The 10,555-nt window shown below is 60.8% G+C and overlaps 1 protein-coding gene across 1 annotated transcript; it reads right to left on the bottom strand.

Annotated features, from left to right (window-relative positions):
• Positions 1 to 3,127: 3,127 nt before the first annotated feature.
• PRSS27 (serine protease 27) lies at positions 3,128 to 10,233 on the bottom strand. The gene is made up of 6 exons (XM_033839612.2): positions 10,093 to 10,233; positions 6,765 to 6,791; positions 5,945 to 6,107; positions 4,560 to 4,831; positions 4,010 to 4,179; positions 3,128 to 3,559 (listed from the first exon to the last, which is right to left on the bottom strand). Exons 1-6 carry the CDS (start codon positions 10,145 to 10,147, stop codon positions 3,266 to 3,268), a joined length of 981 nt encoding a protein of 326 aa, XP_033695503.1. The 5' UTR covers positions 10,148 to 10,233; the 3' UTR covers positions 3,128 to 3,265.
• Between the last annotated feature and the right edge of the window lie 322 nt (positions 10,234 to 10,555).

The raw sequence follows: 10,555 nt of genomic DNA, 5'->3' as shown, positions 1-10,555 counted from the left end.
GCCCCGGGCCTGGCGCCTGTGTCACTGTCCAGCCTGGGGCTGGCAGGTTAGAGCAGCACAGGCCTGTCTCCCCGCCTCGGCTGGACCAGCCCCCGGCCCTCACCCATCATCTCTTGATGGTATCGTGCCCCCATCCCTTGGGCCAAGGAGATCATCTTCAAGAGACTTTTTTAAAAGTACGGATGCCTCGTTGCATCAAGCGTGTGCACCTGTCTTGTCTCTTTCCCTGGCCAGAAGCACCAGCTTCAGAGAAATTTCTCTGAAATTCCTTGGGCCTGCACCCCCCACAGCCACTCTGGCTCCCCCTGGTGGTGGCTCTTCAGAAACTCCCGGGACGCCAAGGCTTTGAGGAAATTCCCATTCCACGTGTTCCCTGGAGAGCTCTGGCTCCCAGAGGTTGGGTAGGATGTCTTTGACCCCGAGATGCCGGAGTCTCCTGCAACCCAAACTCTCAGCCTTCTTGGAGTGTCTGTCGTGTTTCCAGGGCTGGCGTCTGTGAGCAGAGGCAGTGCCGCTCTGGCGCCTTTGGACTGAGCCGTGCTTCCCTGAGACAAACTGCAAATCAGGACGCTGGTGTACAGTCCCTGGGTCGGGACGGTGTCTCTGGTTTGGGGGGGGGGGGCTTTGATTTGCACCCCTGCCTGCTCCAGGTGTTGGCATCAGGACCATGGCTGACCCCTGATCCTTGAGGCCAGAAGGGGTCAGGGGTCCTGGAGTCCTGGCCCAGTGGTTTTCCTTCTTGGGGCTCCCACAGGCTGATCCTAAGCGTGCAGTATGGTGTGTGTGCACATGGATTTCCAGGCTCGGTTGTGGCCCCCTCCTGTGGCTTCACCTGCTGGCTGCTCTGGTTGCTGCAAGGTGGGCCCTGCCCTGGGCTGAGCCCCGCTCCCTCCGCCCGCCACGGCTTAGTGGTCTGTGCCAGCCGGCTATCACTCCAAAGCCTTCTCCCTGCAGCCGGCGGGGCCCTGGTGGGGCCCCCACCCACCAGGCAGTGGCCCTGAGGCGCTGCTTGGGGGCAGCAAAAGTTGTGTCTGAGTGGCGCCCCACCCAGGTGGGAGAGGGGACCCGTGACAGCTGGGGGCACTTCTCTCCTTCCCCTTCACAGCACTGAGCGCACTGTGAACAGTGTGAATAAAACCTGCTTCCCTTTAAACCCTTAGTCTCTGCACGAGTGTGTCCCTTCCCCTCCTGCAGCTGTCTCGTTGAGTGTGTCCACCCTGGGTTTAGGGAGCCCAGGGTGTGGGGGATCTGTGCCCTAGGGTCGCACACTGGCCACCGCCTGGGACCCACCCAGGACCCTAGCCTCGCTCTCCTAGCCCGGCTGGGTGGGGCGTCACTAGGGAGCACTGGGCTGCCCTGACATCTTCGCCCCTCCTCCCTGTTAGGCCCACAGGACCCTGACCAGACCCCTGCCCTGTAGCAGAGGCAGGAGGATGGTGGGGTGATGGGGGACCCCAGGGCACTCAGAAAGCTAAGACAGCAGGAAGAGGAGGCAGGGGCAGGGTGGCAAGTCCTCCTCCAAGGGGGGCCTGGCCCTCACCTGGGCTCCATCCTGGCCTCTCACCACAGACGTGGCAGATGGGCCACCTAACCTCCTCTGACCCCCATATCACTGCAGGACCTGAAGCTCTTTCTATTCCCCACAGCAGGGTCGCCTCTCTCCCAAGCTGCAGGACCCAGGCCAGCCCCTACTCCCAGCCAAGATGACCCAGAACTTGTCCCTGGGGCCACTCTCAGGACACCCACAGCCCGGTCGTCCCCCCATCAGGCCTCAGTGCACCCGCTGCCCCGCACCCCCACCTTCCCCGCCGGGACTCGGAATCCATCTCTGCTCTGGAGAAAAAGCCCTCAGATGGCTCAGTCCCTGGAGGGCCACCAAGCAGTGCTCCCTGCCTGGCAGGAACATGCCCAGGCAAAGCAGAGCAGAGGCGAATTCAGTGTGTGTTCCCCACTCCATTCCCGGGGCCGGTCCACAGCAGGTGCCTGCTAAGTGCTTATTGATACGTTCCATAAATAGCCAGGCCTGCGTTCTCCCAGCACCTGCCGGGCCAGCTGGGCCTGTGCACGTGCTCACGTACGTGTGCATGTTTCTCTGTGTGTGGGTGTGCAAGTGTGTGCATGTACTAGCATGTGAGCATGGGTGTGCGTGTGTGGTGTGCGAGGCCCTGCCCTCTCAGGCCTCTTCGTCTGTTCATGGTCACTGAGCACGGCAGGAGGCTGGGTGCCTTTCAGGAATCAGCCCACACTGGGGAGCTGGCCGTCCGACTGCAGAAGGCCTGCCGTGGACATGCTGGGCCAGGCTGAGAACCCGGGGCCACCTCCGTGGGCAGCCGCACCATCGCGGCCAGGACAGGCAGGGCCAGAACGAGCTGGGGCCTGGGCTCTGAGACCTATTTCTGCTGGATTCCTGGTGGCCACAGGCCGTCACGGGAGGACTGGGAGGGGGATGGCGTGGAGCTACTGACAGGACAAGGGACGAGAGGGGGCAGCAGAGCTGGGGTGGGGCCCCTGGAGGCAGGGCCAAGCACCAGGCTCTCTGTGCAGGATTGCAGCTCATTCCTGAATTCCCCAGGGATCCTCGCAGAAACTATTAAAGACTGCTGCAAGGATGGCCTGAACCCCAAACTTTGCAGAAGGAAGGAGGAGGGGGTCCTGGCCCAGGGAGCTGCTGAAGCCTTGGCCTGTCTCAGTGGGGGGCCTGTCCTGCTGACCTCCACGGCCCCGAATGGCCTGGGCCTTGCCTCCTCTGTGTGACAGCCAAGAGAAGTTCAGGGTGATTCAGACATAGGCAGTGGGGGCTGTGCTCCCCCACACCCCGCAGAGCCCCCCTCCTTCAGGACCCTCTGCCGGGCCCCCTGCCAGTGTCTGTTGCTGCCCCCAGTGCCCAGAACAGGGCACCCCTTGGCAACACTCATGGTGACGACCACGTTGGCAAGGATGCTGAGGCGGGGGGGCGGGTCAGGGAAGCCCCTGTGAGGGGGTCAGGCCACAGGTGTCACAGGACTCGGTGATGTCTAGCCTCCAATGTGCCTGCTGTAGCTCCTTCCACTGGGGAGCCTCATCCGCCACACCCCCTGCCCAGCACCGGCCCCATCCTTCCCCGAGGGTCTACACCCAGGCAGCCGGCTCTGAGGTTAGGGTTTTATTGGAGAGTGAACATAAATAAAAATAAGTGGGCGTTAGAGAGTAGGGAGAATTGGAGAGCTATTTACAAATGTACATCATAGGCTCCGGGGCGCCACTGGCCCACTGGCCTGAGCGCAGCTCAGAGGAAGGTGAGCAGGGCCATGAGGACCAGGAGGATGGCATGGGCTGCCAGGCAGGGTGCAAAGTTCCGACCGAGGGGCTGCTGGCCCCGGGGGTCCCGCTTCTGGCCACCCGAGCTAGGCCGCTGGAACTGCAGTTCTGGGATGATCCGATGGATCCAGTTATGGTGGGAGGTGAGCCGGATATAGACACCTGGGCGGTTCCGGCGGGCGCAGCCCTCACCCCAGCTGGTCACCCCAGCCTGCAGCCATGACTGACCCACAAGGCACACCAGGGGGCCCCCCGAGTCTCCCTGCAGGTGAAGAAGAGGTACCGTTAGAGTCCACGGAGGCACAAGAGCCAGGCTTTGCAGCTACATGGGTGCACACATGCCTGTCTGCCTCCCTTTATCTGTTCTTCCCTGCCCAGGACCCACCCCCCCACCCCCACCCCGCCACCCAGTCCTTCCTCTCTGACCTGGGGTGCCCATTTCTCTAACATCCCCAGACTATCCACCCTGATTCATCTCAGGAGAGTGTGTTGAAAATGCAGTTTCCTGGGTCCCACTGCAGACCTGCTGCCTGACTCCCCCGGGTGGGGTCCAGGAATCTGCTTTCCCAGCTGGTCAAATGCACAGCCCTGTCCTGACCCCATGGGCCCGCCTCCTGGGGCCTTATCCCTTGTCCCAGGTGGGCTGGCTTCCACCTTGACTGGGGTCTGGGGAGCAGGGCTCAGCCTTGGCACGGCCCACCCTGGTCCCTACCTTGCAGGCGTCCTTCTTGCCCTCGGCGAAGCCAGCACACAGCATGTCGTCCTTGATGGTTTTCGGCTGGAAGCCGGGCTCAGAATCCTTGCTGTAGAGCAGGTTGCACTTGGGCGTGTCAATGATAGGCACAGCGAGTTTCTGCAGGATCCGGGGGTTGGGCAGGTGGTCTAGGGAGGGGAGACACAGCCTGCGACTCAGTGGACAGTCTTACTAAGGACTCCGGGGCCCTGGGTTCTTGAGAACCACAACTCTGTCCCTTCCCATTCTTGCTTGCGTTTAGACCTTCTCTTCTGGCTGGGGGCTTTGTGAGACAGAATTCCTTCTTCCCTCCTCCTACCCACCAGCCTGGGCTCTTTCTATTCCCCACTCTCCACTTCCCCATGCCTCCTCTTCCTGAGTCTACTGCCCCTTTCCCATACCTACTCCACCCATTTGAGTAGAGATCATGTGCACCAATATCAACAGAAAAAGATTGTTGGTTCAGAGTGGCCCCCACGCTGCCTTCTCTAGGCATGTCCCGCGTTCTCTTCTGGCCCTGCCCCATTACCTTGTTCACTGGGGTTGCCCCAGCCGGTGACCCAGCAGTTCATGCCCGTCTCAAAGATGACTGAGGGGTCAGGCACACACACAGGGAGGATGTAATTGGTGAAGGTCACAGGTGCCTCCAGCTCCACCAGAGCCACATCGGCACTAGAGGCCATGCCTTGGTACAGGGGGTTACTCTTGACCTGCTTCACCCGGGTGTACATGGCATGCGGCCCTGGCTTCACCAGTTGCCGCACCCCCAGCAGGACCTGGCACAGGGATGTTTCAGAGGTGCTGGTGGGAGAGCAGAGAGCTGGTGTGAGGCAGCCCCACAAGGGCTTCACAGGTGGAGTTAGTGGAAGTTAAATGGAGATGGGAAAGAGGGAGGAGTTGGGCTCCCCATGGTGCCAACATCTCTCTGTACATTGTCTTCAAAAAAGTAATCTCCAGTGGGACATACATCAGGATGAGGTGGGTAAGGGGGTAGAAACTGAAGCAGCTTTAATTCCTGACTTTAATTCCCAGCTATACCCCGGCCAGCCTGGCGACCGTGGGCAAGTCACCCAGCAAGTTCTCTGTGACTCAGCTTCCTTGTCTGTAAAATGGGGACACTAACATTCCCCACCTGAAAGGCTTGCTGTGAGGGTTGAAGGAGATGATCACCCACCAGGGTGCATCTGGGGGTTGGGCCTAACCTTAGGCAAGCCGCCTACTCCCTCTGAGCCCGAATATCTGAACTTAAAATGTGAGGTTTTAAAAGAATTGCAGAGCTGTGGTGAGGCAAGAGCCAAGATGCTTGGGAAACCCTGAAGGTCTAGGACCAGGTGGGTCATAGTATGGTAGTAGGGATTGGGTGACTTGGCCCTTTGGTTAGGGACGGCATAGGTGACCTTAAGGCCATTCTGCTCGAGTCCACCTGTACCCAGAGTCCCAGCCAGAAAGGGAGTGTCTTGGATTTGAGGTGTAGGAGGGGGACGGGGAAGAGGGCCAGGGCATGGGAGGAGCCTGCCAGCATCGGCAGGGGCAGGCCCCAGGTCTGGCAAAACACCTCACTGGTGAGACCAGCAGTAGGGGAGTGTACCCCTCCCAGCTGGGCTGGGGGGAGCAAGAGCCAGGAAGCAGGGGTTGCTGCTGGAAGCTGGCCCCAAGGTTGGACCTAAAGGGAGCTCTGGTAGGGAAAGCTCAGATAATGCAGACCGAACCCGCCCCCCATAGGTGGTCAGCCTGAGCGCCCCACACTGCAGCGGGTCGGCTCTGTCCGCGGTGCTGAAGCTGGGCGTTTTGCGGGGTTGGGGAGGTGTGGGAGGTGTTGTCCTGTCTGCATTGTCTGCGCCCCTGGTGGGGAGGGAGGCTGGCAGTGCTGGCGAGGGGGTGGGGAGGGGGAGCGTCGGGGCTCAGCCAACTCACTTGGAGAAGCAGTGCGCTGCAGTGAGGACCCAGCGCTCTGTGATGAGGCTGCCCCCGCAGAAGTGGCTTCCATTTCGCTGAATGCTGACCTGCCACGGCCACTCGCCCTCCAAGGTGTCCTGCCCGCCCACCATCCGGTTCAGCATCCTTGGGCTTCCGCAGGCTAGGGGAACACAGCCAGGGGTGCGCTCACTGGGGGCCAGTTCCATCGACTCTGATTCCATACCCCCAAACCCACACTTTCACATTCTGTTCACTTCCCGGCCTCCCTGCCCCTGACCTGCTTGGGGACCTTAGGCAAGTCAGAGGCCTGGGCATCAGGTCAGCCTCTGACACAGGCAGACCCTTCCCAGCTCTGGGAAAGTCCCCCACCACCATGGGCCCCACTCCCTTCACCTGTGAAATGGTGACATCAGACCTACCTGGGGCGGGGAGTGAGATAACACGGGTAAAGGTCTTATCACAGAGCCTGACAAATGGGCTCCTGGAAGGCCAGTGGGTGTTGGGAGGGTCCCACGTAGGGTAGGTGAGTGGTCTTCCAACTCTGTCTTTACCTTTTTTTCTGTTGCTTTCCCTGCCCCCCTTCTCCATGCTTCCTGCCTTGATGGCCCTCTTGTGCCACCTGCACTGTGTGTCAGACCTTCCCCCTCCACTCCTGCCTGGGCTCCACGACTTTCCTGCACTGTGGGATTCCCTGTGCCCGGCCCATTCATTCTGGGTCTCATTCCGGGGGTGTGTGAGGGTGTGGGTTTCTGATTAGTCTTGCAGCTCTCAGACAAGCCCACTCCTATCCCCCGACCCAGGGGACTTGGATGCTTACCAGTTAATGCCTCAGCCTCCTGAGTCCCTGGAAATGAGAAAAAAGAGGGTGATCAGCCAACTTAGCTGAAGCTGAGGTCTGCTCCTCCCCGCCCCACCCACCACTGCTGGTCAGCGTAGCCCCTCATCTGCTCCACACGCAACCTCCTGAGGACTCAGCAGGACAGCCCACAGGGGGACCTGGCAGGAGAGGCCAGCAGCCTTCAGTTCCCCACAGGTCTGGCCCCCGAGATGTGTACAGGCCAGACATGTGGGCCAGAGCTCACCTGCAAGGGCAGACAAGCCCCTTGCCACAGGGGGAAACAATCAGGAGATGCCAGTGAGGGGACCCTGTCAGGGCTGACTCTCCTGTTTGGGGCAGGAGGACTCCTTCTTGTCCCCACAGGGCCTTCCCTCCACACCCCACACTCGTCCTGGTCAGAAGCTCTGCGGAGCATCCAGCCTTCGGCCCTGGTGCTGTGGGATCTCCCTCCCCATCCCTCTCCACCAGCCCGGGGCTGGGATGAAGGATGAGATAAAGGGAGCGGGGCTCCATGTCTGGCTGGAGTCCTGGGGCGACAGCCCAGATACTTGGGTCTCGGGGGAGTAGAGAAAGGCCAGCCAGTGGTTGTGGGTCAGTCCTTCCAAGATTCCAGATTCCCAGGAGCCAACCCCTCTCTCAGACATTCCAGCATGCTTGCAGTTGGAGCCCAGGGCACCCTGCTGGGCCATGGCATCCCTGCCCATGGGAGGGACAGGGGAGGTGTGAGGGTGGAACCGTTCGGTAATGGCCTCCATCTCCCCAGGATCCATTGTCCCCATGTCTCTGGACATAGGCACAGGGCCTGCTACTTGGCTTTGACAGGACCCACCCCCCCCCAGCCCGGAAACCCCAGCCAGGCCGACAGTCCCCAGCCCAGTGCCAGCAACACTCCAGAAATACCCGCCCTGTAGAGAGAGCCCCACTCACATATCTGGTTCACTGGGGGCAGATCTGATCAGAGCTGGGGTGGGGGGCTCAGGACAGCCTCTCCCCACCTCAGCCCTCAGTATTCCCCCTATACACCAGCCCCTCTTGGTAACCAGTTCCAGGCAGCTGAGGGGCCCTGGGGGCAGGAAACGACCAGGCTGAGCCACGCCTCTCTATGGGGTGCCCAAGGACCCTGGGGATTTTTACAGGACCCCCATTCTTGCAGTCTAAGGGGTGCACTCCCCAATGCTGGGGGTGCTGGATGAAGAAGCGGTGTGGGGGGGAGCTGTGCTTGGAGCAAGAGGAGGAGGAGGGGCCTGAGGAGGCACAGGCAGGACTGGCCACTCTTCAAAGTAGAGGTGCCAAGCAGAAATGTGAGGGTGGAAGTAGTCAGCCCAGGCCAGCGGGGGGTGGGGGGGAGCAGGAATTCTGCCTGGACATTGATTTGTGTTAATGAGGTGCCTTTTTAAAATGCAAATACCCCCAGGAGGGCAGTTCCCTCCAGCCCCTCATCTTAGTATAATATGATTTAATTAGATTGATAACACCAGACCCCATGCTCTTTCTAAGGCTGATGCTTCTGCTGGCAAGATGCTCCCATTCACCTTGTCCTCGCCGGCATTAACGTGCTTTCAGGCTTGTTCCCTCCCTGTGGGACTTTTCCAGAGCCTTGTCCAGCTTCTCCCCACAGCCATCCCCCCTCCCATACATGCAGATGGATCCTCCACTGCCTGCTCCCAGGATCAAGGGCACTCCCACCCTGCCTGGCAGCACACCCACCCCCTACCCCGTTAGAGCTCTGCAGTCTTCCTCACCCCAGCCTAATGCAACTCTGCTTCTCATTCGGATTGAGCCTTCTGGCCTCTGAATGTTTGCCCACAGCACCCCTTTCCTCCTGGTGTCTACAAATCCAGATTCTATATGGTCCTAATCCAGATCAGGCCTAACTGAAATGCCTCCTCCTCCAGGCAGCCCTCCTCGCTTGCACTGTCTGGGAAGGCTGGCTCCCTCTTCTGAGCTTTCTGTCCTCCTGCCTGGCCTCACAGAGCTCTGCTTACCTTGCCCTGGGGGTAGAATTGTTGTCTCATCTCACCTATGGGCTCAGGAGCTCTGTGAAGGCAGAGCCCACATCCAGGGGGCCTGAGCCCGGGGAATGTATAAGAGGGAGAGAATGGGAGCAGCTGTGGGAGCACGGCTGACCGGGAAGGGGTGATGTGGAGACCTGAACTCTGCAGGGTGGGTGTCCTATAGGGGCTGGGTGAGCTGGTGGGGGTGTCAGGCCCCTCCTCTGGGCCCAGGGCCCTCATGCTCCTGTAGCTAGTTGCTAGTGGGGATAGGAGAGACCCAAGGCTCTAGGAGGGAACAGCCAGGGATGAGGGGCAAGGACAGTGTTGAAGGAGTTCAGGCCTCTGGTCACAGCTGTTTGAGAGCCAAGTGCAGGCCGCTGTTTCCATTTTGGCAATGACCTTGGTTTCTCAACCCACCAGGAGCAATCACAGTGTTACACACCCTGGCGGAGATGGGCTCCCTCAAAGAACGCTGTGGTTCTTGAACCAGGAGGCCAGGGGAGGTAGGCGGGGCAGCGAGACCTGGAGAGGCCCTGTGGAGCCCAGGGAGGCTGGGGCCTCCCCACCAAGGTGCCGCCCTGGTGCCCTCCTCCCCTGGTGGAAAGCCTGGAGCCCTGGCTGAGTTGCAGCCTGGGGTGACCCGGCCTGGCCCTGGGAGGTGACTTAAGGACAGGGAAGTGAGGTGGCCCAGGAATGCGGGAGAGTTTCCCTGGCAGAGAGCAGCCCGCCCACTGGGAGGGGCCTGCAGGTGGGTCCCCTGGCTGGCACCTGCTAACCCTGACCCATGATTGGGAGAGGGGACAGGGGTTCAGGGCCTGCTCCTCCCATACCCTCCCTCTCTGGTGGAGCTGGAGCCTGCACCCCTGTCCCCCTGCTCCCTGCTAAGCCCTCACCAGCCTCCCAAGGATCCCAGGCTCAGGCAGCAGCTCAGCTACCTCTCCCGGGCCCAGCGAACAGTGGCCCAGGGATTGGAGGGCAGGGGTTTTGAGTTCAGATCCTGCACCCATGCAGCCCTTGGAGAAGGGAGAGAGGCCCAGATGAGAGGAAGCAGAAGCGCCAAGCCCAGAGCTTGGTCGTGCTTGCCCAAGGCAAGGGAAGCAGGGTTATGGTTACTGCCTCTGGGCTCCTCCCGGGCCTGCATCCACACCCCAATCCAACTTCCCCACTTCACTCCCCCAGGTGGGATGTCTGGAACCTTCCCCCTGGGGCAGGGAGGAGAGGCCCGTGCTGCAGCCCCAGGCCTGGCCAGGGAGTGGGGGGCTTAGCTACAGCTCCAGGTAGGAGAGAGGGGCCCTGCAGCCTCTAGGACTCACCAAACCGCAGCAGCAGCAGGAGCAGGAGCAGGGCCACAGCCGGCACCTGCCTCATGGTCTTGGCCTGGCTGCAGTGCCCGACGGGCAGGGGACAGCAGTGGCAGGAGCTCCGTGAACACTAGCACAACATTCGGGGCTCCATGAAGTGGGGTTATATGCTGGAGATGAGTGTCAGCTTGGCTATGCCACTGGACCTGTCAGCCTGGCCCGCCCAGTTCCTCTCAGCAGGAAGGAGGCACCCCAGAACCCCGACTCCTCCATGACCTGGCCCTGAACCCCAAGGGGCCAGACCCCTCACCCTAAGACACCTTGGGGTTTGGGGGCCAAGGTGCATCTGCCCCATTTAGGTGCTTGTGGCATGGGGTTCCAACCCCCACCATGGCTGACCGCATCCCCCAACTGACCACAGGCCCCACATAAGCTGACTACAGTCTGCCCATGAGACCCTTCCTGTTTCATTCAT

The sequence above is a fragment of the Tursiops truncatus genome, chromosome 15, assembly GCF_011762595.2.
Source record: "Tursiops truncatus isolate mTurTru1 chromosome 15, mTurTru1.mat.Y, whole genome shotgun sequence".
Classification (NCBI taxonomy): domain Eukaryota; kingdom Metazoa; phylum Chordata; class Mammalia; order Artiodactyla; family Delphinidae; genus Tursiops; species Tursiops truncatus.
The sequence above is the reverse complement of the archived record's forward strand: the minus strand, read 5'-3'. Positions and strand labels throughout refer to the sequence as shown.

What these genes read in the sequence shown, in the direction of transcription:
- PRSS27 (XM_033839612.2), bottom strand. Translation starts at nt 10,147, where the DNA reads ATGAGGCAGGTGCCGGCTGTGGCCCTGCTCCTGCTCCTGCTGCTGCTG. An exon ending in GGGCAACCCCAGTGAACAAG is followed by an intron (nt 4,180 to 4,559) that starts GTAATGGGGCAG and finishes TCCCCTCCCTAG; the next exon opens with ACCACCTGCCCAACCCCCGG. An exon ending in GCAAGAAGGACGCCTGCAAG is followed by an intron (nt 3,560 to 4,009) that starts GTAGGGACCAGG and finishes CTTCACCTGCAG; the next exon opens with GGAGACTCGGGGGGCCCCCT.